The sequence below is a fragment of the Serinus canaria genome, chromosome 5 (genome assembly GCF_022539315.1).
Source record: "Serinus canaria isolate serCan28SL12 chromosome 5, serCan2020, whole genome shotgun sequence".
In the NCBI taxonomy this organism is placed as follows: domain Eukaryota; kingdom Metazoa; phylum Chordata; class Aves; order Passeriformes; family Fringillidae; genus Serinus; species Serinus canaria.
Window position 1 is genome coordinate 46,682,076 of NC_066319.1, and position 27,635 is coordinate 46,709,710.

Consider the following 27,635-nt stretch of genomic DNA (forward strand, 5'->3'; position numbering starts at 1 on the left):
TGCTCCGATTTAAGTGTTTTCTGGCAAGTCACCCCAATGCCAGCACAAGAGCTGTTCTGCCTCAGACCTGTCAGCTGCTGCCTGCCTAGCAACTGCCTGCAGGCCATGGCAGATGGGCTTTGGTCATGTCTGTCACCTGTTCAGGGCATCTCTACCCTTCTCTGGCCACCAGCTCAAGCCACACCAGCTGAGCAGGCAGCTGCAAAGGGTGGGAAGAGCCAGCAGGAAAGGAGAAGGTTTGGAACTGCCACAGGAACCACAAGAGCATTTCATTCAGAATACTTCAAATGCAGCCTGAAGATAAAACACAGCTGAACTGGTGCTGCCTTTCACTGGAAGAGAGCCAGCAGCCCCAGCCCTGCTGACCACCTTTCATTGCTCCTGCCTTCGTGCCCACACAACAGCACAAGCTAATGGTCCCACAGCCCTTCCCAGACAGCTGCAGCTGAAATTCCTGCAGCACAGGTTTGCAGCACAGACCCCAACAGCACTGGGGCTGGAACTGCAACAGGTTCCCTGGAAGAAATGGGACACATTCTTCAGTCTCTCCTCCTGCAAAACTGGAAAAAGAGTGCTTCCTTACCTTATGAGGTACAAACAAGTAAGCACCCTAATTCAAAAAGCACCCTGATACTCAAGTGATCCCTGCTTAAAAAAAATAAGCAAATGCCCCATAATAAGGTGAGAGATGCAGCACAGTATTCTGTAAAGAGCCCATCTTGAAAAGCTTGTAAATTGCTTCTTTTGGTTTTTTCCTTGTAATATAACACTGGTTTATGGCTGCCCCACTGACTTGGATTTAAGCTGCAGGAAGCAAACCTAGTTCCAAAACATTGCCAAGATTTTAAGGATGCTTCTACTCAGAGTTCTGCCATGTCCACCGGAAAAACAGAAGTGAGCTAATCCTATTCAGGCTCCCAAATGTTTGGGTGCAGGCTCAGACTCATACTGTCTTTGGAAAGTTCATAACCTTGAAAGCTTTTTATTTAATAATCTACTGTACCATCTTCTAAGCCAGCTAGCTTGGTGGATGTTACTCAGCTGTACAATATAATGTTGCACATTTCAGCTCTTGTACCTTGAGTTCACAGTGAATTCTTATTATGTTAGAAATTAATCAGTATTTCTAAAAAACCCCAATCATTTATCACCACACAAGTTGAGAGGTTTTCTGTTTGTTTTCAATGTGCTGCTTTAATTAAGGTCTTACTGCTAGATAAAGGAGAATGTCTGCTTAGCATCCCACTGCCAGTCCTGTTTTTGTTTTATTTCTCTTTGGAGGATGTGCATGTCTCCCCACTCAATAAAAATAGAAAGCTGGAACCACTCTCTCTGCTGAAAGTAGAAGTCTGAGAGAAGACAAAACACAAAACCTGAACACAAGTCACGAAATGTTAATTGCTGTCTAGCAGCAGCTCACTGAATCTGTACAGCACAATTAACTCTAAGAAAGCAAAATAAAAGAATTTAATCTGTCTAGCCAAAGAAGAGAGGACTATCCTAAATCCTCCCTGCAGGAAGGAAACAGAAGTCACGCAGGTGCTTATTTGAAGACTTCCAAGACTTCCCTTTAGTAGCAGAAAATCCTTTCCTGCTCCTGTGAAACATCTTTGGAAAAGAATAATCTGATGTATGTTCACAGAAGTCAGCACATACCAGTCCCTCATGCTTGGCTCTCTAGAAGCCAGTAACTAAACCTCACCTTCCAACTCACCACTTCTTACTGGAAAGCAAATCTACTTCAGAAAAATTCTGAATTTATGTAAAGAAGAAATTAGGTAAACATCCTGTGTATCTTGAGTTTTGATTTACATGCTCGCTGTCAGACCTAAGAGCTGGTTTCTCTCTAACAGAACAGGTTTTTTAAAGGAGAAGGGGAAGCAATTTAGAGAAATGCCGCTGCTGCTTTACACAGGAAGACAATATTCCCTCTGTCAAATAAACCTTGTGCACCAGATGGACACCAAGACAATCCTTCATCTAGAAGCAGGGCTAGGGGGACAGATCATGCAAGGTGCCTCAAGCAAAGGTTTCTAGCAATAAGGGGTGTAGCAAGAGCCCATTTCTGGTACTTTCCCTACTGACTGAAGCACATGCATCGGGATATATGAAGCAACACGCAAGTGATAGGCAAAGGGTGATCACACACTTCTATACATCCTGTTCCAGCAGAGCAGCAGGCACCAGAGACTGAGGTATGCCTTTAGGGCACAAATTCCCAGTACAGGTTAGTCTGACATCTCAACCATGCTGTCAAATATGAGACAATAAATTATGAGACCATAAAGCATTTTTATGGGGACAAAGTCCTGTCTAGTTCTGTCCAAATGTTTCCCAAAATGCTCTTACAATAAATAAATACTTTCCAATAATTTTGTGTCTATCTGATGACTAGCCATTAAGCTACACAAACCTATGGATGGACAATAACTTTAATCCATGAGGTAAAATGGAATCTGCCCTCTGCTCAACTAATGGATGCATCACTGAATTCATCTCATATGAGCCCCTTGCTGCATAAATGTACAGTGCAGGTGCAAGGCACATACAACAAATGCAGGCATTGGACTGTAATACACTGAGGTATTAATAAGATAATAATGTCCCCCAGAAGTGACACAAATATGGGCTAGCTTTCTCCCAGTGCTCCTGATCAAGCTGCGCTTTGTGAATGTTGGTTTGTTTTTATCAATCTGGTAATGGCATTATCAAAACTGATGAAAGAAACTGCCCCGTCGCTCTGAGCAATAGGAGGTAGAGAAAAGGAAGATGATGCTGTAGTGGTGAAAGGTTAAATACAGCCAGTGAAGTATATGCCCTTTGTCCTTCTAACACAATGCAGTTCTCTGACAACCACTCATAACTGAAAAGTATACTCTCCATTTTAACTAGCAATGAGAAGTTTTTAAGCCTTTTCTGATGGTGGATTCTTTAAAATAACATGACCTGATTTTTCAATTTATTTTCTGTTAAATGCTTTTCTCCTGCTCCCTGCTGGTGTTGAGAAGCACCTTCCACATGGATTTCAGAGCAACCTTAATTACCCAAGGCTAACACACCATTTTCCTCCTCTCTCTTCTGTCGCCTCTATTGAGGCAGTGAGGAACTCACCACTTCAGAGTTCAAAATGAGCACCAGGTAAGTATCAGCAAGAGTGAAACCTATGACATACAGCTCTTCTAAGCACACAAAATAAGCCAGAAAGAAAGAGCATGCTTCCCCTTCATCTTTTAGGGCTTATAGTGTTCTATGTTACAGCTGACATGTAACATAATTCCTTTCACAAGCTGACACCATCCTTTAAGTAACATCTTGTGTGAAATATGACCATTCAGAGCTGGGAAAGAACAAATGCAGCCAACACCTGAACTTATCTGTAGTTGGGCCACAGCTTGAAAGCACTTCAGTATCATTTCACTACTCAATGGGTTACAAGAACATTTCTTCTGCCATAGCTTTTTTTTTCAAAGGGCATATCCTGTTTCTGTAATTGCATTCTGTGAATGCAATTAAAAGAGTAACATCACTTAATCAACTATCAGAACTTTTAATTGACAGACACAAGAAAAGCCTAACTGCATTCCTACTTTCACTAGTGCACCTATTAAGCTGGACTCCATGTGAGTTCAACACATGCTTCATAAAAGGGGAATCCTGCCTATCCTAAAGCAGCATCTGTTATAAATGACTGAATGGAAAGAAAAATCATTAAACCCAGGTCATATTGGCATCTAAATGACAGCATTTAAAATCAACAAGCCTTCTTTACAAGAAAATAAAACTTTTACTCACCTGCACTACTTCTACGCCTCTTTTCCTGAAAAAAAGGAAGAAAAAAAGGAACCGTTAGTGTTGGAAATGTGGGGAAAATGTAAAAACAAAAACTAATGGAAAAGCACTGCTTCATACTAGAATGCAAACAATAAAAATCTGCACTAATAACCTGATTCAAATTCAGGGAAGCACTTGTTCAGTTTCATTCCCTGTCTAGGAAGCACTTTGGCAGATTCTGACTCATGTCCCCAGAAGTAAGCCAAGATGAATACTAAGCAGCTGCAGTGCTGGGACTGATAGGGCTGTCAGGTGAGCACAGGTAGGAAGTGGCTGATATTAAGGAGGGAGCACCTCAGTTTTAATTAGATCTAGTTTGCTTTTCATTTCTCATCTGCCCTCAGAGTGTGCAAATTGCACCGCAGCACATTCTGCATGCTTGACAGATCTTTTCTTTTGAACCAAGGATACATGTATAAACGTCAAGGAGAATGAACACAGCACCTTGCAGCCATTTATCCTCTTATTTACAGCCCTATTCTACCCCCACCATCTTGGTACACAGGATGATACCCTGGACTTCAGGTTCAACAACTTGCAGTCAGTCTGATTCCTTCAAGAGCACAGTTCAAATACTTAGGGTTCATCAGAAAGGACCAAGCCTTTGGCCATATGGAGAATCGTTCCAGTGATCCTGAATCTCCAGGAAGGAGAGACTGGAGAGGCCTATGAATTATACACCAAAATGCTGAGAACTGCAATTGGTAGAGCCGACTTAGGCAGATCTGTAGAGACAGTTGTCTACTCTGAGGTATGAGAATTGAGATTCAGGTACATGCAGTCAGACAATGCCCAGTCACTGCCTTTGACAAGTTATCAAGCAAAACAAACCATTTCTGCACTAGGCTTGAGAGCAGAACTGAATCCCCAGCACAAAGCCCAGCCACTCCCGCTCCATGCCCTCCTCCCAGTACATGCAGGCTATTTAAATAAGTTAGAATCTTCTCACTTTGAAGACATAGGAAATTTAACTTAAAAATGAAAAGCTTCAGTAAGCACAAGACAGGAATCTCTCTTCCTGGTTCCCACTAGCCCCGTATGTGAAAATCAAGGTCCCTTTTTTTGGGGAGGTCATAGAACAGGACCGCCTAACTCTGCCCTCAATGCTTTTCTATCTAAGAGTGTCTGTGTTGTTGTCCACAGTCACAAATGCTGCACACTGCTGAATACACAATGGCTCCTCCAGTTTTCCACCCAAGACAGTAGGTCTTTCTTTTGGGAGGCCATTACAAGGACGCCCAAAGGGACAGGCGATCAATCAGCACCTCTGACACAAATTGCCCCCTCTTCCACTTTACCAGTCTGGAGTCTCTCTGGCCTAGAAGCAGCATTCAATGCACAGACACAGGAGAGAGCCTGTTGTGAGAGCTCAGCAAGGAAATAAAAGAGAAAATGAAACCAAGCACCTCTTGCAAAGAATTTCAAAGCCCTCTTGCAGATAACAGTAGCTCTAAGTGGTGGGTGATTAATATACTGCCCTTATGGTGCGGGAAGCACTACTGTAGATCAGCACCTGAGGCTGGCCAGATGTGTTCCAGCTCTGTGGTGAAGAAGAAAAGATGAATCTTGTAGAAAAAGAGTCAATAACCAAATTGTTGAAACCATGATTTTCACAGAGCTAAGCAAGAAAAATTGGAAAAATTAGGTGGGGAATGCTATTTCGTAAATTAGGGCAGCAGACTACTCAGAAGCATTCCAAGTATTGTAAGCTGAAACTTAAAAATAATGAAACGTTTTTTGCTGTGTGTGCCCTGGAGTAAACAAAATAACTCAAAACTACCATGGAAATACATCAGGCTTCAGACTAAACTGCACCACAGTCCCTGGAAGGACAGCGACTGATGGCAAAAGCTGCATTTCTTGTCAAGCCTACATACACACTGAATAAGCTTTATTCTACTTTGAGGAAGATAAATATTCGTGAGCTGGGTGCCAAACCCATTTGAGAGAGAATCAGTCCAAATGGTTTCTGTAATCCCCCCAAAATGAACTTTGCAAACGTTCTGGGATTTGCTGAAACCAACTGCACTGTCCAGCAAAAGGGAAGAAGCCAGAACAGCACACGGGCAGGGAGAGAAGGGGTGCCTGCTCTTAGGTACCAGGCCACACATGCTTAAAAAGGTACAGGAAGAAGGAAGCAATTACCAAGGCTGGCTTGTAGGCTGGTCTTCCCCTTTTCTGAGGGGAGCAGGATGTCCTTTTTGTTACCTGAAATATGAGAACCTTTTCTACTGAAACCCAGGGGATGAGAAACCATAGAAGCATTTTGAGGACTAGTTAATTTAGTTAATTTGGGAAAAAATCCTCTACCAAAATATAATAATTTGAAAATAAGTTATTTTAAAAACAAGAAAACAAGAAAGTATCCAAACAATCAGGATGTCAAGCCACCATGCACCTCAGTTTTGTTATTAGCAGATTCTCTGCCCAGAAGATTTCCTAAGCCAGTGAATTCAAGCTTTTCAGCCAGGCAGGTCACAGCAGCAGGCTCAGGGCAGCAAGATATCCCTTATGCAACCAAGCATGCAATACCATCTAACCACACAAACTGCCTTACGTCACCTGGGAAAAGGTTTAGGGTCAGGCACGGAAAGAAAGCTGATCCTATGCACAAGAAACTCTAGAACCTTCAAAAAACAGAGTAAACAGAGAGAATGAAGCAGACTGTGGGCCATAATTCCCCAACAAGGGCCTGCCTGTGCAGGACACACAATGGAGACAAAACAGTTGCTGAATGAACTGTGCTGGGAGTCTGAGCCACGGACCAGTTACCACTTCTTCCTTTTGTGCTTTAAAAAGCCAGTAAGAAAAATACATCCTACAACTCTCATGTAGATTCTTCTGGGCTGTCTCTTTAGCAGAGGACAGGCCAGGCATGACTGAAAGGACAGGATGGGATGACTATTTCACCTGGTGTGCTGACAACTATTCTTTGTTCCTCATGGTGTTGTCCATGACTTTCTAGCTTCCCATGCAGTCTGAAAGTGAGCCACTGCCTACCAGGGGAAGGGCTCCCATTCCCAGCTGGCCTAGCTGCCTCCTGACAAATCTCTCTTTCTGAGGAGAAAAGAAAGGTCATTATTAGCTGTATTTCCCTTCTGCCTCCAAAGAGGCAACTCAGCTGTGTCAAAAAGAGACTGTCTGTCTACTTTCATTGAATAGACATTTGAAAAACGGTTAGTTCTAAACTACATTCCCAGAGGTCACTAATTTTAAAATACTTCTAATTTCAAAGATCATCTAAACACTGCAACATTTACAGGAAAACCAGAAACATTTAAGTAACTGCTCCGTTAGTCTGCAATACCAAATAAAATCCAAAAGTTTGTTTCAACTTATTAGTTCTCTACCTGAATCCTAGAATACTATAGGATATTCTAGTTCTATACCTAGAATCCTAGAGTGAATAACTCTACTGGATAGTGCAAGCCTCCCTGTACGCAATAGTAATTAAAATAATTACCCTGCTAGTTGACTTCATGTTAAAGTTGGAATGATGTATGCATTTAAAGAAGAATTCAATATCAAGTTACTAAAAGCACATTAATCAATGTCTTGAAATTGATGTTTTACCACAGCCTCAAACTATGTAGAATAGCTGGCTTTTGGGGTAGGGATTGGGTTTTTTTAAACACTCAAAGTAAACAGTTTGGATTAATTCCCCACAGCATCTAGGACCTGAATATCATAGAGAATGATAGTTAAAAGAGAAAAAATTACTATCAGGTTGTACATCATAATTATGGTTAAATTAAGCAAATTGTTTTTCCTGTAAGGTCTGAGTGACAGACTGAAAAATGACAAATGGAAATTACAATTAAAAAGTAAAAGCCAAACTTTCTATCATACATGCAGTGAAGCTAATTTTCTCAGACATCACTTTGAAAACTTCCCATGTAAAGAAGTAGCAAATAATAATAATAAGAAGAAGAAGAAGAAGAATGTATTGCTTTAATATTAAAAAAAAAGCATTTTCCCAGAAAAGTAATACACTGGCATCAAAGGAGCTTATAAATATTAATACATCAGAGCAAAAACCTGTAGCCCCTAAGACTTTCCACCACACTGAAAACAAGCCAATACTGGACAGCCACAACCTTGTGGACAGCCCATTTCCCCTCCTGGCATAAAGGCAAGCTCAGCTCAATTGCCTTAGCTTTTCCATCAGCAGAATACTTTGCATTTTTTTTATTAAATATTCGTGACAATCCTTGCTTTTATTATTTTTCATCACTGATGGATTCCAACTTATTGTCTGTCAGAGAAAAAACCAAGCAGCAACTCCAATATTGGGGTGCTCGCTGTCCAGGGGATCCAGCTTGAAGCCACAACCATCAGTGGACAGGGCACATGGACAGGGCACGTGGACAGGGCATCTGAAACATGGCCAGACTCAGCTGTAACAGGGGGAGGACCTTTTGTGGCTTGGTTTTTTGCACACAGATTATCAAGCAGGCAATTACTACACTTACCTTTTAGCAAGCTTTCCCCCACTAATCTGTATTCTGGAAAGTTTTATGTCTGAAATGGATGAAAAGTTGGCAAAGGAGGGAGTTCTCAATTTCCTCAGTCTGTAAAGCATCACAGATCCAAAGAAGATTGGCAATAGCGTGTACCTTTACAGTCTGGTAGGTGCAGCTAATGTAGTACAGGAGACAAAACATCTCACTTCAAACTCCAAGCGCTCTTTAGGTGGGCTGAAAAAACCCCCAAAACTTTAGGCTGCCATGGAAGACCTTTCAAGTAGGATAAAACTCCACAGAAGGCAGCCACATTTGTGCATTTCTTCCTTGTTTGTATAAACATGGAATGGTCCAAGTAATAGAAGCCCTCATGCATCAGACGCTACAACACCATAAGTGATTTTCACACCACCACCCCATTCACACATGACATTTGGTAGAACCATCTGATGTTCTCCACATCCTCAAAGCATTATATCATCCCATTTACAGCCATAAAAATGCTTCTTAAGAGTGCTGTATCAGAACAAAGTGCCCTGAAAGGGACTAGAAAATAAGAGAGGATCTTGGTAGAGCAGCAGCAGCAGCATTGCTCTGGTATTCACCTACAGTGCCATAAATTCCCACTACAACATTCACCAGCATTTCACAGCAAAAACCCACTAACCCTTTATCCTGAAAGAGCAATGACAAAAGTGAAGCATCCAACATTAATGTTTCAGACATTCAAGAAGAAGGACGGAAAAAGCCATGAAAGAAAGAAAACAGGCACTGCAAGCAGTAACTAAAGGAAATAAATTGCCTTTAGACACTAAATATTAAGACAAAGTTTCAGTCTGTTTAATGAAACATTACAAGGCTCCTAATTTCAGCACTAAAAAAACCCACTTAGTGTGGAAATAAAATCTGTATATCTCAAGTTATAAAAACCAAAAAGCCAGTAAATACAAACTCAAAAGAATCTGTTTTCTTTTTAAACTAGGCATTTAAGATGGATCCGTGCTGCTGAGCTCTGCCAGACTCTTTTCTTGGAACTAGTGACCCCAGGTTCTGGGAGCCTCTACTTACTACTTTCCCAGCAAGGACAGAAAACCTTTAACCACAGTTTTTTGAGAGAAAAAAAACCCTGAAAAATCATCAGTGGGAAGAAGGAGCGATTAACAGTGCAGAGAAAATTATTAAAGGCAATGAGTTATTCATCCTACCAGACATTCAGGAGCAAATTTAGTACCTGATGACAATTATAAGCAGTTGGGCAGGGTTCAGCCTTTAGCCATAGGCTTACCCCACCAGACATTATCAGATCCAGTTCCCAGCTATGGCAAGCAGCCACACCATGTGATCTCTTTATAACCTTATTAAAAACCACCTTCAAACCAAGCTGTTTTGGAACTGTAACTTCCATTACAAGACATTAATTTCCCAAAGGTCAGAGTCCTTCACATTTACAGGCAAAATTGCTCTAGCACCATCCTTTGGCTTCAATAAACTGCTTGCTTCCTTAAGTGCTGCAAAGAGCACACACGTCCTCTCTGCTCCCAGTTCCCTTTGTCTCCTCATGACCCCAGTCACCCCAATGTTAATATGACCCTTAACATGCAGAAAGCAAACACATGACCCATCCCTTTCAGAAGTCTTTCTAAGGTCAGGAGACATCAGTGATGGCTCAAAGAGACCTGAGAAGAGGCAGCAGAATCACGAGGCAGAAGACAATATCCCTTCCAGGGACAGATGTGGTATTCATCTTTACATATAAAAAACTTTTGCTGCAGAAGCTGTTAGAGGCTTTTAGAAACATATGAGCATGGTGCAAAAGTTCCTATGACTGGAGAGCTGGAATGGAGGATTCCAGGTCTTTAGGAAGGGCAGGCCAGGCAGTCACCGTCGTTGTGTCAATAAGCAGCTGGAGTGCAAGGAGCTCTGCCTGGGAATGGATGAGGAGCACACCGAGAGCTTATGGGTCAGGACAGGTGCCACAGACCACCTGACCAGGGAGAACAAGCAAATGAGGCCCTGTGTACACAGACAGGAACAGCCTCACATTCACAACACCTGAAGCTCACAGGGGACTTCCCAAAAAGATCATGGAATAGATCCTCCTAGAAACTATATAAGACTTGGCAAATACAGAGGTGACTGGGGACAGCTAGCAAATTGTGCCTGCCAGATTTGGTGGCTAAAGGAAGAGCAACTAATGCCATAGACCTGGACTTGTGCAAAGCATTTTGACACTGTCCCACATGACATCTTTATCTCTAAACTGGAGATGTGCCTTGGTGTTCTGAGAAGGAGCTTCAGCTGCTCTCATCTTCACTGCACTGAGGCCACCAGTTTCAGCACGGCCAGTGAGAAGAGGCTCTGCTAGGACCCAGGCTGGTACTGCAGGTTCTGCAGATCTCCTGCACACCACAAGGCAAAACAAATGCACACCTCCACTCTGCTAAAGCCAATGGGTACAGAGAGAAAGGCATGTCTGCTGAGCCAGCTTTCACCTAGAAAGGGCTTTTAATCTACTAACTCTGAAACCAAAGGCTGTATATCCTCTGCAACTTTCCTAGACTTTGGCAAACAGCCTTGAATAAATGTTTTGGGAGTTTCTATAGAGGGCAGACACCCACTGAGACATGCATGAGAAATGTGCAATATGCAAAATTTTTTTTTCATTTCTTGGATCTCTAAAAGAGATTGGGCATTTTTTTTGGCAGAAATTACAGACGTATTTAAGTTCAGCAACTTGCCATGCAAAAATGACTATTCATCTCCAGCCAGGCTTCAAGTAAGATATATAGGTGTCTGGGGCTTCTTTCTTTATGCAAAACTTCATTATACAAACAAGAGAAAGTTAGCTTGTCTGCTCACTAAAGAAACCTGATTGCAACTCCTTTTTTTTGGCACTGTTTTTTGGCACTGTACAAGTCAGACACCAAGCCTCCCTAAAGTTTCATCACCTTTGAAACTCTTGTCATTTCTTGTCTTTTACACTCACCAAGTGACCACTGTTTGCATATGCAAGGAACAAATTTTCCTCCATGGAACTGGAATCAGCCATAGATTCACAGACTTAAGCAATAACAGGAGCCTATGCAGGGAAGTTGCTGTGGCCAGAGAGATGCACTGGCACAAATAACAATCAGGTGAAAAGGACATCCATGCAAAGGTTTAGCATTCCTAGAAAGCTTTTTCCTTCAAACTCTGCATCAGTTCAGGTTCACATAACCTACTCAGTCAGCTCCTGTTTTGTTTGTTCCTTTGAGACGCATTTCAAACTTCAGCCTTCATTTCGGGGCACTTACAAATACAGCCGTTATTTTAAAGAGAACCAGCTGGTTAAGCCCCAAATAAAAAGCTGGTTAAAAGCAATTCAGTAGCATCAGAAACTAAATTTCACCTTTATTTCACTATGCAGCTCCCCCATAGCAGCTCCCACTGTATGAACCACATCAGTGGAAAAGACACAAGCACTTAGAATCTGACAAATGCACTTCTGCAGTCTGCTACTCTATTTGAGAGGAAAATGATGTTCAGCAGAAAATACATAGAACAAATTAAAGAAATGTGAACTGAATTGCTTTTCTCCATTTGAACAGATGCAGATGCCAATACCAATAAAGGGAATTTTCCTCCACTGTAACTGATTCTTCTGCTCAATTTTACAACAACATAGATCAAAGAAAAACTATTTTAGTTTACTTGGAAGCCTCACTAGACAGGTTCACAATAAAATGAAAGCTTGACTTCCAACAAGTGATGATCCCATTCTTTGAAAATATTCCATTTATTGACATGCGGCCAACTTCCCTGAGAAGCAATATAATAGAGAATTTTTGCTGCAGTGAATACTCTTCATGGCCTGCACATGATCCTGAAAACAAAATAAAATTTCTGCAACATGCAATATTTGAGTATGGCCCATACAAGAAAAAGTATCTAAGTGGAGAGACAGCAATTTAATAAATGTTCTTTATGATAAAGCATACAGAATAATTTTAATAGCTAATGTGAAAATTGGGGTGGGGATCAAAAAGAATATATTTAAAAAAACCCCAATACACACACACACCCCGAGCAAAAGTGTTCAGGTAAGAGAACAGAGTTTTCCACTGATCTCATTGGATAGGGCTGCAGTTTGAGGAGTTGGAAATCCAACATATAGAAGAAGGTACTACTGCCAACTTCTTAATATCAAGGCAATATCGACCATTAAGATTCACAGAAGTATACCAAAAGCTTTGAGAAGGGATAGGCATAAGATTGTTATGCACAGGATCAGCCAAGGTAAGAAAGTACAAACTTGAAGTTGGACCAGAGATCAGACAGCAGGATGAAGTCTCCCTTGTTTACCATAGTTTCTGCACCTGAAAAGCACAACATAGTATCTTCAAGAAATCTCCACCCTAGCTGATGAAAATTCCATCATGGTGACTAGACCACTTCAGGGAAGCACATCTATGTATGTGCTATAAATACATCTATTTTATCATGCATTTTATCTACTCTAGATTACATTGAAATTTGCTGTTAGAGAAATATTTAAATTCTCTCTATTTCTTTCAGTCCACAGGCTTCTTGCTTTAAGCAATAGCCTATGTATAGGTTTGCCAGAACACCCATTTTCTTGTTTGCTTCAGTGGACTCTTAACAGTGCAGTAAGAGGAAAAAACCCAACCCTCTGATAAATCATAAAACACAAACACTGCCTGGTTTTTATCCAAGCTGTTAGAAAAGCATACATCTGTCCGAAAGGTGAACTGAATGATAAAGACAGAAGTTCAACACAAATCCTGTTTGCTTGCAAGAAATTTAGAGCATCCCATCTCTGTGAACCAAACATCATCCTTTCTCTGATCAGCTTCAGCCCTCCTCCAGGCATGACTTCTGCCCAAGAGGTCCCTTCAGAGCTCTGCCATGAGCCAGTACCCACAGCACATGCCTTGCTGTCCCCCCCACCCCTGACCTTCCATGGCACATGTTGCTGCTCCTCTCTCTCACACTGGTGCTGGGGTACACACAAACACAGAGGGCTCTCTAATTAATTTTGGCCTTGTTTTTTTTTTTTTCTTGACTTAGCCTAGACAGCAGCTGTTACACCCATTGCTTCCATCAGAGACTGAACACATGTGTTTTGAGATGACAACTTTGCCAAATTTGGCCAGGGCATGCAGGAGCTGATATACAACCCTGCAAATGCTGTTACATTTTCTAACCAGACTCTGCTTTAACCCAGGTTCAGATCTGCTGGGAGATCTGCTGCACCCCATAACTGGGAGAGCCAGACAATTTCTTGGGTCTCCTGAGATTTTCTAGAAGCTGCCTCAATGAGCTAAAACCTACCTCATACCTGAGCTCTGTTACTCATATCCTACTTCTCCCTCTCAGGAAAAAAAAGCCTTAGGCCAACAGTTCAGCTGCATCTCTTACATTTGCTTCCCTTTATGGACTTCTCTAGATTCTCTGGTACCTGCCCCTCCCTGCCACAAGACAGCTGCGATCACAACATGCTGATAATTTTAAAAGATAACCTAAATTCCTCTTACAGGACAAGGAAAAACTGCTTTTCTATTCTAGTCTACCAAATTACCATTGTCCCTATCACTTAGGGGGTGGACATATAAACAGCTGATGCAGCTTTTGAGAGGGATTTGGAGAGGCAGTCACACAAAGGCACAGTAGCAGTTAGTTGTTTTTCTCTGGATTATATTTGTTCATCTCCGCCCTGAAACTCACCCTTCAATCCCAATAATTGGCAGCAACTAATTAGAAGGAAAAATACAAGGAGTTTATTAAACGTTTAATTACATGTTTGATTACACATGATCACAGAACCAATCTCCCTTGGACAAGCATAGTCATTTTCTCTTGCTCACTTCTTTTGTTTGTAGACACAAGAGATAAGCACTGTGGAGATGCTGCTGTACCACGCACTGGGATTTCAAGCCTATAGGTGACTGCACAACACAAGGCAAGGAGAAGCTGCCCACTCCTCTGCTGTTTCAGACTGATTTCACATTGCTGTTTGTTGGATGCACACTGCTGCACACCATGTTCTCTCTTTAGGGTTTTCACATTCAACATGTTATATACAGGATCAGCTCAAAGATACTGCCAGAATTACATCACAGGTTAATTGGAGACACAATCAACATAAAGGAAAAGGACTTGATACAACTTTAAAACTGTTGTAATTCCAAAACATATATAAGAACTTGAAAAATCACTACACATGAGAAAAAAAATCTGCATTAAATAACAGCCTCTAATGATGTCAAAGATTCTGAATGTCGTAGAGCTTTGAACTGTACGTAATATGACTTCTGTTCATCCAATTTGCTGTTACTTAAGTTATAAAGTAACAGTTAATTAAAAAGACTGAACTATATTATACTACTAAAATTTGCAAATGTACAGATTAACCTCCAAATATCTTCGTAAATAAAGAAAAACTGCTCAGAATATTTTCATGAATTCTTGTTTGTGAGGACAAAAGAAAATCCTTGAACAAGTGTCTGCTTTTACACTCTACTAGCACATCTATGTGCAACAGCAGGATTTCTTATTCCATGAAGTCTTTTTGCCTGGCAGCATGTTTTCACAGCTCCTTGCACATCAGATCCCCGCAGTCAGCTGTGTTTCATGGCGAAGGAGGCTGCTCCACACCCAGCTTTACATAACCCCCTTGCACACAGTTGCTCAGCATTGCTGACTTCACTCTTGCACTGGCTGGGTATTATCTGCCTAGATGCACTGGCAGGGTTTTCTTCTTGGTCAGCACACAGTCCAAGGTGCCAAATACACAGGCATCACCTTAAATAAGGGCAAAAGCTAATCCAATTTAGCAAAAAACATTCCTCTTCAAAATCATCCCAGTTGACCATAATATTGTCAGGATGGCTATAAAATGAGAATCAAAACCTTACAAAAGCTGCATGTAAGAGATTGCAAACTGTCATAATATTTGGACTACTTCTTCACATCTCAATGAAACACTACATCACCCCTAATTATCTTCTCTGTTTTCCAGATAAATGTTTTTAAATTTCCAGGCTACTCATATTTTTGCAAGAATAATTTGAACACCTGCATTTTTCCCTCCATCTGGATTCTAGCATCAATATCCATGATAAAAAGATCCTTCTCCAGCCTGGCCTGCATGTCTCCACACCACTGCCCCAAGGCAGACACCAGCCAAACATCCCCCAATCCCACAAACAGCTCTCAGACCTGAAAGCTGCAGACCAGGGCAGTCCAAGAGCACCAGTCAGCCTTGATTTTGCAGCAGGACCCTCTCTCAAGGCCTGGCTTTAAGAGAAGACCAGTTCCAGTGTAAAATACTAAAGTGCAAATTTTCTGAACTGACAAAAGCACTGACCTACATACTGGCCAGACATAATACCTACAGCTCCAATTACTAATTTCCAGTGGAGTTTACAGCAGCAGCCAAGTGCTCCAGGGCACTTTTAAACCACAGACCCTGCTCACAGAGGTACACTACAGCTTCATTTATGTCCATGTCTGTTTGCTGCATATTCAGTCAGAAGTGACACTGGAAAAAAAGATCATTTAATTATGATTCCACTCTTTTCATATTGTCGTGTTCTCCTTAGAAAAATCCTAGTAAAGTCACACTTAGACTTTTTACAGAAGACTTTGCCCGGTGGATATTAACTTCTCTACTCACACGACGGCTGGAAAAAAAAAGCCTACAAACAATTGGGAAATGAAAGAAAAAATGTAAAACTGCATTTTTGGCCATTTAAGGCTATGCACTGAGAAAGAAGGAATAAGCCTTTACGTGTACACAAACCAGAATTTTAATATTGTTAAAAGCAGGAATATTTCTCTTTTTCAAGTAATTCTCTGTAAAATATGCCACTATAACTAAGGCCCCAACCCACAAAGTCCTGCATCCTATCATAGAGTAAACTGCTTACAGATGATTCCAAAGATAACCTGTGTGCTACACTTGTCATTTAATTTCTCCCTCTGCTCATACACAAGAGAGAACACCAAAGAGCGAGTTTCTTTTACTTTCTTCCTGAAAGTTTACCACTTCCTTGGCACTAGGCTTGCTCAAGAACTAATGTCTCTGTTTACCTACAGCCATACAGTTCTTGTGTTGTAATTTAATGGCACCAAGCCCAACATCACCGGTCTTGTACCTTTCTAGTAGTGTAAGTAGGCAGGGCATGCTTATGCTGTCAAGTACCAAACACTTCCACTGATGATGAATATGTTTGGAAAATAAAGACAACAGAAGCTGTGGATGTGAAGCTTGTCATTACAGACACTTCACAAATATAACAGAAGTTTGTATTTCTTCTATAAACCCAGATAAAAAGGTATTTTTAAAGGGCTAAAGTTTGAATTCAGTTTTTCAGTGGAGAGGTTTTACATGAAATGGGTTTTAAAATTGCAGCTGAGTCCCATCAGTGTCTCAATCAAAACCCATTTCAGGGACTGTAACCTCTGCCTCATGCTGTCCCTCACTTTTACTGATGGTGCTGTTTACTCCCTCACCCACCTCACTGCTCTCACCTGGCTCACACCAAGGCTTCCCCCAGCTGCATCCCACAGGCTCAGCAGTTACCCTGGCTATGTCTGCATGTCCCTCCAAAGGCCCATCTATCCTGTACTCCACATAAAAGGACGGAACTCCTCTTGAGTCCTTCCATGTTCATCCTGCAGTACCCACTGCCTTCATGTGCTGTCACTAGAAACCCTGACTGTGACACCTGTGCACTCTGGGACCCAAAGACAGCCTAAAGAGCCCCCAGCCTTGGCAGCCCCTGCCTGGGAGGGCACTGCAATACTGCAACGTCCCTGCTGCTCTCTCACACCAGTGATTCAAGACAAGGCAGCAGCTGTGGTGTTGGCCTTTCTATCCTCCACAGCATGGTGGTCTTGGGGGAAAGAGAAAACCACTTGCTAGGGACCATCATGTCTTTCATACCCAAAGCAACCAGCAGCAAGTTTTTGAACATCAGTTCTTGAACATTGCCATAAACTGGTACCAGCATAGCAACAATGTTCCTGAATTTCATCACTTCTGTTCATAAGCTCAAGAAAACAGGCTGGATTAGCTGGACAGTGGGCCAGTAACATCCCCAAGTACTCCATCCAGAATTGAACTACTCTAGCAGCCCTTTACCACTTTCCACACAGCTGCAGGATGGACAAATCACACATAGAATCACAGCATCAATTAGGCTGGAAAAGGCCTCTGAGATCAAGTCCAACCTATGACTGAAGACCACCACATCAACTGGACCATGACAGCAAGGGCCATGTCCAATATTTCCTTAAAGGCCTCCAAGGATGATGACTCCACTACCTCCCTGGGCAGCCCACTGCAGCATCCAATTACCTTTTCTGTGAAGAATTTCTTCCTAATGCCTAACTTAAACTTCCCCTGGCACCCAGTCACAGCTTTGCTTAACCTAATATCTTCAGCACGAGTGAGACCATACAGAAATTCTTCCAAAGGATTTACAAAGCCAAAAGGAAAAAGACCACATTTAAATCTCCTCCTTGAAGAAACAAAAAAAAAAAAAAAAAAAAAAAAAAAAAAAAAAAAAAAAAAAAAAAAAAAAAAAAAAAACAAACAAAAAAAAAAACCACAAAAAAAAAACCCCCCCAAAAAAAAAGAAAAACAAACAAAAAACAACCCCACAAAAACCCAAGAAACAAATGACAACAACAACAACAACAACAAAATCATACTTTAGAGAAGCAAGAGAGAGAGAGCAGAAATGCACCCTCCAACAAATCAACAGCCTGGGAAATCTGTGGCATGCTGCCAGCCTGAGTATAAAATAAGAACACACGCAGTAAGGATCTCCTTTCCCTGATGCAAACATGCAGCTTCAGAAGCCAGTACTTGTCCACAAATAATCCACAAAATCATGGTGAAAAAAACCCAAAGAACAGTCTCACAACTGGGGCAACTCAGCAACATGAACTTTCTTCAGAGGAATAAGAAACAGCACCCAACTTCAGTAAATGCATGACCCTTGTATTGGATCTGAAAGGGTGCTCAGACCAGCTCAGAGCATCACAGCAGGCAGCCCACTCTGATTGCCATATCCATCTTCTTTCCAAGATATGGCTCACAGCTGTCCATTTGAAAAGCAGACAGGAGAGGAGGCACAGGGCCTTCTAGTCTATAAAAGTTTCATTATAGCTGGGCATTTTATTCTTTCCCATGAGAGCACTCTTTGAAACCTTCACACACCCGAGATTACCTGAACACACTGTGTTCTGCAGACATACTGTTTTCAGTCCTGTGACTGGGACAGCTGACATACAAGAGCTCACCTTAAAATACTGACCTTCTTCTAAAGCAAATTAACTGCCCCCTTGTTTTCCACTTGTGAGTGTTTAGATTACACTGCTCCACTGTCACTGTTAGGATGGGATCTGAGGCCAGAGGTTCACACACTGCAGTGTGCTGTGTGCTGCTTGCTGGCCATTGGAAAGCGGTATGGTGCTATTTCCAAATATCATTTCAGAAGATACATCAAATGATCCTATATTTCAGAAAATAACTATGCAGTCTTCAAATCTCCTAGGAGATCCAGGCCTCATTTAGAAGGGAAAAAATAGTTTATTGGTACAATGGTGAACAGCAGCTTCTTTTAGAAAAAAAAAGCTGCAGACCATACCTACCTTTTAATTTTTAAATAAGCATGACAAAACCAAGCTGTTACCATGGCTGATACAACCCTCAAGCAACCAATCATGGGAGCCTTTCAGATGTTAAATACAAGTTAAACTGTAGAATAAACACAGAGGAGTGCAGACTTCCTGAAGAGCTGGTCCCAGTAAACATCATACAGATGTGAAAGAAAATTAATAATTTCTATTAACTCATTATTTCTCTTTTTTTTAATTCAAAGTTAGGTAAGTTTTATAGCACCTCCATAGATAAGCTACTATAAGAAGAATAAGTGACTCCCAAATTTCCTGTGTTAGGTAAACCTTCCCATTAGCCTCAGCAGGTTTATGTTCAAGCTCAAATTTATTTGCAGCTGCCAGAGTTTTCATTTTGCTGTGCAGGTTTCACGTGCACTTGGAAAATGGCAACTACTCGCTCTACAGAACTGCAAGGGCCTCCTTGGAACTCAGGCAACCACAAAAGAAGTATAGCAAAATGTAAGCAAGAAAACCACCCTTATCACCATCACTGTCCCTTCTGCACTGGATTGGTACATTGCTTCCTGACTCCTCCTCTCCTCTTTGCTTTTCAAACCATAGCTTTATTTTCACCACAGCTTAAAGTTACCAAGATAGGAAAGTCAATGCAAGAAGATGAAATCTTAGCTTGGCAAAAACCGAGTTACTTACTCTGCATATGAACTGAAAATATTCATGAGCTAAACAGGTCTGAAAGAGAACAGCAGCTGAATGAATTAAAATTGTTAAAAACATCTTGGTGTCCTCAACAAGATCCAATGATATTTCTTTACAGAAATCAATGAGAAGGAGACAAATTTTAACAACTTTAATTTTTAATTTTGAACCATGTGTTGGAAAAGCTAAATGTGAATCAAGAGCCACTGAAAAACAACAAGATAAAGTAATACACACACTGGCTCTTCTTTGAGATCCAATGATCTATGAGCAATGCATATGTAATGTTCAGCCACTGATCAGCATTCAAACAGGTTTGTTTTTCTAATATACTTTTTCAGACAGGCAGAAAAAGTGTATTAGAAAATTCACTAATTTACTGAAGTTACAGTGAAGCCTGTGACTGAGCCAAAAGCCAACCCTGTGCTGGCTGCCAGGCCTGTGTCTGATTCAAGGGTCTTCAGTCTCTTGCATAGGAGAGTATTCCTTGATCTGGAAACTCCCTATACAACCCCCATCCTAGGGAATACATGGAAGACATCAAGATTTGAACACATTTCAATTGTTCCCAGCTCATCTACATATACCTGGCATTCTGCTCATATTTCAGAACTTCAAAAACTCCTCATAGTCAAGCTATACATTTTCCAGTACAGCAGGAAAAAGCCATCTCTCAGGTTTTTTGGGGATTGGCCTTGCAGAAATACCTCTGAGTTCCTGCAGCCAACAATACCAACAACAGCCATTTAAAAGAAATAAAATTATTTCCTGAAGTGTTGGACAGGAAAAGCCAAGGAAAAAAATTTCACTTTCAAAGACATACAAAGAATCAGAAAAAGTTAACCTTTAAATAGTTTTTATTTTATCAAAAGGAGGTCAAGCTTTACTGAAAGAGAACCTTCATTCCTGCTCTTATGGAAGGCTCCAACAATTATCCTCTCAAAGCCAAAGCAGCTGCTGAAAACAGCCCTGCATAGACACTACTGTTTCAAAGACCAAAAAATATTAAACCAGAAACATTCTCCAGCACAAGGCTTCTACTATAATATTAACAGAATTTCTAGACTGCTCCATTCTGCCTGGATCAGCCCTAAACAACTGGCAATCTACTTCTGGTTAAAGGCAGAGGGAACTGGGAGAGCTCATATGGACCATGCACATTTTCAGAAACAAACATTTTGTGTTTCAGGTTTCAGCACCAGAGGCAAGTGTGCTAAAAAGTTTATTCTGCCAGGGAGTTTTCACACCCACATATCAGTCAACATAAGAAAAGGTGACAACAGCACTAACAAGTAACAGGAAACTCAAATACTACACTTGGTCCTACAAAAACAAATTTCAAATTACACTACTGTATACTTCCCTGGGCCAAGCAGGTGTTTAGTGTACTTTCAATGGCACCATGGTTGCATGTTTAATTACTACCTACCACATTTTTGATTCTTGGCCATCAATTGTTGTTATCAAGCTATGACATCTTCTAAGGGCCTGCTGTCAGTAGCTATGGTACAACAAGGCAAGAATAAGACAGTGAAAGAAAACCATGCGGTGATCCAGGTTTACCATCAAATTTGTGCCAACATGAACAAATTCAATTTCCATTCCAAATCTCTCAGGACTTCCATTTAAAAAAAAATATCTGAACACCAGTTCAGAATATCCAGTTCTCAAGGAATGCAGCTACAGATGTTCCTAATAGCTTCAGAGGGAGCTGGATTAGGCCAAGATCTGCAAACTCGATCGATTCCGACCAAGGTCAAAGAAACTCAACACCTTAAAAAGCAGGAGCTTTTCTGAATCTCAGCCTAATTCATATGCAAGGATTACTTTTTCAGGGATAAGCACTTGGTGTACAAAGAACTCCTACACCATCTAATTCAGCTAAGGAACAAGATTTAGAGATCTTGATCTTACACATCAGGAAACAGCTTTGCACCAGAAGAAATCTTTGGTAGAGCTGTCCTAGAATAAATTCCTTTGTTTCCAAAGTCTTGCCCAAGCTACGAACCCAGCATTTTAATTAAGGCCTCCTAATTGCACTTAGTATAATTTGGGGTAGGGGGCAGGGAAGAAACATGCTTTTCCACAGTCTGGTGCTACCAAAGTGACTTTAAAAACAAACATTAGTTGTAGTAAATGTTCTAACCATGATCTGTGATTTCAGAAACATTTCCCTTTTGAAGAAACTTCCCACTATCTGTTTCTACAGAACTTTTTCACAATGACAAACAGGAGAAACTAGGAACCAGGGAAAATGGGGGAAGTTACTTGTTAACATATGAACAGACACAGCACGTCAGACAGAAGGTCTAACCTGCTCTGTCTCTGGCTGTTCTTTCTGTTCTATAGCCAAAGACACAAAAGAAACATCCCCAAATACTGTTTTTCTTCAGTGATTCTCTTGCAAGCTGAGCTACACTGTTTCATTACTACTGCAAAAATACTAAAGGATAACCTGCCAAAAAGGAAACGGATTAAGCATTACATTTTAATAGATGATTCAAGACAAACTAGGGATCAAATCACAGCACAAAAATATTGTGCCAACCCCCACCCAAACAATAGCTATTGTGAGCCAAAATGCAGCCCTTCACTGATCAGGAAACCACTGAACACAGTAGCACAAAAATGAGGAAAGACTTCTAATACAAGAGGTGGTGGTCAGCACAGCATACCTGGAAGTGAGTCTGCTGCAATCATAATTCTCTGCTATGCACGTGAGCTTATATAAAGAATATAAAGAAAAAGACAGCACTCCCCAGTGACCCTATGCCTTGCTCAATCACATCTCACTTCTCACATTGGGGGCTCCACTCCTGTTTGACTCAAACGAGCACTTATATCCCACCAGTCTCTTAGAAATATTCACAATTAAAACACAGCAGCTGACCAGCACCAATCAAGCAAAGTCTTCTCCACTCTCCAGAGCCTTCTCAGGGAGACATGAGCTATATACTAAAGATCCATGTGGTTTGATTACCATACTCAGAAGCAATGATAACCTGTCAGATACTTAAAGATATGTAAGAAAGCCTTTAAATTACATTTAAACCAGACAATACCAAGATCCACTATTTTTACTGAAAAAAGCCAGTTCTGATCCATATGAATGCTCTACCCTGAGGTGCAACACAAGCTGAAAATGGGCAATCCATCACTAGTAAGCAAAAAGTGATGAAGATCAATGCCCTGTAGCACACATAAAGAGTAAAGCTAGTCACACTGCACTAAAAAAGGAATCAGAAAGGAAACTAGCTAGAGAGTTCTTGAAACTAAACTAGTCCCAAACAAAAGTAATTGGTGGATGCCTGTGACGAAAGATTTTCTCAGTCTACTGAATCATAGAAAAAAGTCCCAAAAAATCAGAAACCAAAATTTGAAGCACGCATCCTCCCAGATGCTGCAAACTGAGGGCCTAAAATAGCGTTAGAAAGAGAAAGAAAAGCAGAATGGAGTTTAAATCCCCTGTCTAGTAGCAAGCTGGTACTTTGTATTTAAAGTGTGTTAAAATTTTGGTTCAGGAAAAATGTCAAAAAGACCTACTCTTTTCAAAATTCACTTCAAGCTGGAAAAAGTCCCTGGACTTTGACCTATATCTTGAGGCAGAAGGAAAGGTTACACCAAAATATCAAGCCACAAAGTCAAAAAATATAATCCCATCCAGTGCTTGTTCATTCGCAAATAGATCTCTTCTCCTCCTATAGCCCCAGTTCCCACTTGCAGGTAACACAACAGCAACAACTAAAGGTGTAGCACAAACTACTTTTCTCCTCAGATTAAACAAGCTTTATATGCTTCTGAAAAATAAAACTTCTACCAAGGGACAAAGGGTGGTGTTCAATTGTATCATCACATACTTTTTCCCCAGCACACAGTGCTCCAACCCAATATGCCAGCAATAATACTTCCCTTTTATGCTTTCCCCTTTTCTACTAGATACAGTGCAGAGATCAGCAACTACAATGGTGGGGAGATTTTTATGTCATTAATCTTTCATCAAAATAGCTGTCTTGCTTATTTCTTTTTCCCTTTCCTCCCTCTTACAAACAGTTTTACAGGAGTTTTCTTTCAAGGCTTGAAAACTACCAGATTGACAGCTCCAGTGAATTAAGCTCCCTCTTTGTCAACAAAACAAGAGCAGCACCACAGGCAACCTCAGAACAAGCTCCCTCTATGCTTCTCTTCCCACCCCTCCAACTAGCAAGTGTATCTGAATGCTGAGCTTCACACACAGCTCTGTCATGCCAGGATGCCTTGTACAGAGCCTCTGATAACACAGTTAGCCCAGACTATCTCAAATGACACTTATGTTAAAGCTACACATGCTGGAAACACCATGACTCACCACATTATCGGCGTGAACCTGTTCCAGGCAGCACAGTAAAACCATGAGGCTGGGCTGAGGGCATGCACATCTGTGCCTAAAGACTGACTGGCAAAGAAAATTCCATTTTAGGTAACAGGGTGAAAGAATGCAGAGTTGAAGCAACTCTTACAGTCATACTTGAGACCAGAGAAAGGCAAAGTTAACTGAAAAAAATCAATAGGAAGACCAGAAAAACTCGATGCTCTCAATAGAAGATGAAAGTCGGGTGCAGATTTTATTAAAGAATGAACTGCACATTTGGCATAAACGCTAGAAAAGACAGGGCTTCTGTTTCTATTGCAGTATTAATACAGTGCTTCACTTTCTGAGAGTGCCCCTCTGCTATGTTAGCACTTAACCTCATCAGGCAGCAAAGAGGATTCACTCTTCTCCAGTTACAAGGGGCTTTTAGGTTCTACAAACCCCTCCACTGTTGGTTTCAAGTCAGAGATTACCAAGCACTAGATCAAGTTAGAAGATGGATTCTAAACTAAACCAAATCTTAGTTCCTTCTCCCTCTTCTTGAAGCTTTTTTATTTTTAGCAGGAAAGTGTTTTCTTTTTGGGAAAGAACTTTTGACATCTGAACTTTGCAAGACAACTTGACTGATTTTTTTTTTTTTTTAATTAGTAAAGAGCTAGGTTATTTTTGTAAAGTGAATACCAACACACACACTTAAAAATAAGTAATACCTACTCCTTTACAGGCTTAAACAAACAGACAACATACTAAAACCAAAACCCAACAAAGAAACTCCCAACAACACAACAAATTCAACTCTGTATTTCCTTATGTTTCTACTCACAGGCAAACTAGAGAGCTGCCAACAAATGCCAATAGTCTCTCTTATGTTCCTGTGATGGCAGAAATGAAAGTGAGTTCAAAAATGCATTAAAAGATTCATGTGGAGCAGATCCCTCTGTGGTGACTAAATGTGGTACTATGGACACAACTGCTGCCACTAAAGTCTCTAAAAGTGACTGACAGAAGAGGGTCTGGCTCTGTGCCTCACACTTTCCCTAAGCATCTGCTGTAACTATGCCTTCAGGTCCTGGCTGGCTGAGTACAGGTCTGTTTGGCTGTTCTCACACTCTTCAGCTGGCCTGTCACCCCAAACAGCTCCAAGCAATTACAGCCTCTGCTACAAAGCAAAACATACCGATGAACTTGGGTGGAAATACCCTCACCATTACCACCGCCGCCCTCTCATCCTTCAAACTGCAGCAGTGCTTTCCATCTGCACTGGTACCACACTCCAGTGACAGCAGGCACAGGGGGCTGGATCCTCAGCCTGTAAATTCCCCAAAACTGAGACGAGATTTTGTAATCAAAGGAACAGCATGTTCCTGAACAAAGCGGCATCTACATGCAGCTGCACGACATGCAGAGCTAAAGAACAACAGTGTTCTGTTTTAAGTTCATCTCTGTGGACTGTATTTTAACTACAAGGAAATAACCAAGTTTCTCCTTGAAACATACATACCCTACTGGGTTTAAGTGGTCACTGCTGGACTCACTCAAACATACCATATTGCTGGAGCAGGCAGCATTTCCTGGCCCACCATACAAATGATTACAGTTATTATCCTTGTAGGGAAAGCAGGGTGACAATATAAGGAATAAGCCTAGTCATCCCACTAATTTTTTTAACCAAATGACAAAAATCATTTCAGAATGGCAGGGAGAAAGGACTGCAGCACTGTGGCTGCCAACAGGTTAGGCGTGGCATTTCATAAGTGAACCTTTATGGTATCATTTCCTTCCAGCACCATTAATCACCCCAGACACCACTTGTTCTATCAGCTATTAACCAGTCGCCCCAACCCCAACATGAAGATAACTTTATCAAGGTTAGGCAGCAAGAGTCATTACTAAGCCCTACAACACACAGTGCCAAGGGCCTGGTTTCCAGAGAATCCTCTGAACTATTTCTTCCTGCTGTAACAAAGCACGTTGCAGTTTTGCATGTATTTATCCATACCTAACACCAGGGAGAAAATTACAGAAAGTACAAAGAATCACCAGCATGTTAAAACACATAGATTTCAGAATAGGACATCTATGTTGCTTATGGCCAAAACATTCAACTCCAACCAGGTTTCTTGAAACACTGATTTTTAGCTCATTACTTCTCTCTGAGGAGGGACACTAAGTATCCATAAATGTTTGAGGTGTAGTCTGATGAGACAGCCATGGGGCTTCAGAACAACAGGCACGAGCATCATGACTTCACAGTTCAATATTTAGTTCTCTGTATTTTGCTACAGACATGTCTCATTCCTTTATTTTTTCCTCCCTTGCCAGTGGCATTATGGAGAATTAAGTTTCACGAGGCAGTGCCTCAGGACCCAGCCTGGACATGCAGAGCCAGTGTATAACAGAGGGAAAGAAACAAAGACGCCTTTTTGACAAGAAGGAAGAAAGTCTGTGAGGGATATGATGAAGAGCGAAAATAAGCTTGTTTCTGAGGAGGAAGGACCAACTTCATATTTTTCCAAGCAAGGAAAATTGACTCAGCACTATGTTATAAGACAAGACATATTACAAATCTTCACTAACTGGCATCAGAGGGGAGAATATTAAACAGCTCAATGTGAACTGAACCTGTTTCCAAGTGCTGTACTTGACTCTGCTAATTACTTTCCTAGAAGGGCCATTACATCTGGAAACATGATTTTCTCCACTCTACAGATCAGAGCAACCTCTCAATGTGTGTACACCCTGCTGCCTCTATAGGTCGTACTCTGACTGGGGGAAATGGCAGATTTGTGCTTTAGTTCCCAATTCACAGGAATTATTTTACATGAGTGGTAATCACACCCCAGTCAAATTAGCCCAAGCACTGAAGCTGGGAGGAAGGACCTACAAGTAGAAACATTCTACTAGGAAATAAAGGACACCTCCCTTCAGTGAAACTCAGTCATTTTGAAAGCCATTCCTAAAAAGCAATGGCTGTCCTCCAAATAGGATTTCTTGCTGCAGACAGACAGAATACTAACTAGCATTTCTGTAGTATTTGGATAGTATGGAAGTATCAGCAGCTTCTGCCTGGATCGCATAAAGCACATAACTCCTTCTGAGCAGAGTTAAATTCCATCAGTACAAAACAAGCCATTGTTTCAAGGACTGAACACTGAACCTAAAAATGAGAAAACGGAAGATAATCAGACAAGAGAGGGTTTGTTCTATAACACTGTGCCACAGATGTGACCAGTCCAGGTGCTTATTTTATCTATTATCACACTTATTTCACTGTGTTTCACACGCACTTCTTCCTCCTTTTTTTGGAACACGTTCAAGAAAAGCCATCTCACCAAAAACTGTCAGTTGTTGAGCTGAATAGCACTTTATCTGGTCAGAATCAGGAGATATGCTATCAATCCCCAGGTGCAGCACATTAAGGCAGAGGAAACACTTTCTGTCATCTCTGACACCCTACTCACACTAAGCCTCTATATTCAAGAGATCTGCACACATTTAGACTGGGTGCTAGACTTCCCAAGTCATGACTCCCAAAATAATAAAGGGACTTCAAGCTACTTAATGCACACTCAGAATGGTTTCTAAGGTACCTTCTGAACCAAACCAGAACAGCACTGTCCTCAGGAAAGGTCAACATCTCTGCTCTG

At 41.2% G+C, this 27,635-nt stretch overlaps 1 protein-coding gene across 9 annotated transcripts in view; it reads right to left on the reverse strand.

Moving 5' to 3' along the window:
• The window catches only part of ITPK1 (inositol-tetrakisphosphate 1-kinase), a 139,467-nt gene that overhangs the window by 104,239 nt on the left and 7,593 nt on the right, over window positions 1-27,635 (reverse strand). For 5 of the 9 annotated variants that reach the window (XM_050974667.1, XM_050974670.1, XM_050974669.1 and 2 more), the window contains exons 3-4: window positions 23,986-24,072; window positions 3,793-3,817 (exon numbers count right to left, since the gene is read on the reverse strand). The exons of 1 other annotated variant lie outside the window; for it this stretch is intronic. In XM_050974667.1, coding sequence (XP_050830624.1) covers window positions 3,793-3,817; window positions 23,986-24,072 — 112 coding nt within the window. The remainder of the gene's footprint in view (window positions 1-3,792; window positions 3,818-23,985; window positions 24,073-27,635) is intronic. 3 more of the 9 variants (XM_050974673.1, XM_050974672.1, XM_050974671.1) reach the window with 1 other exon arrangement.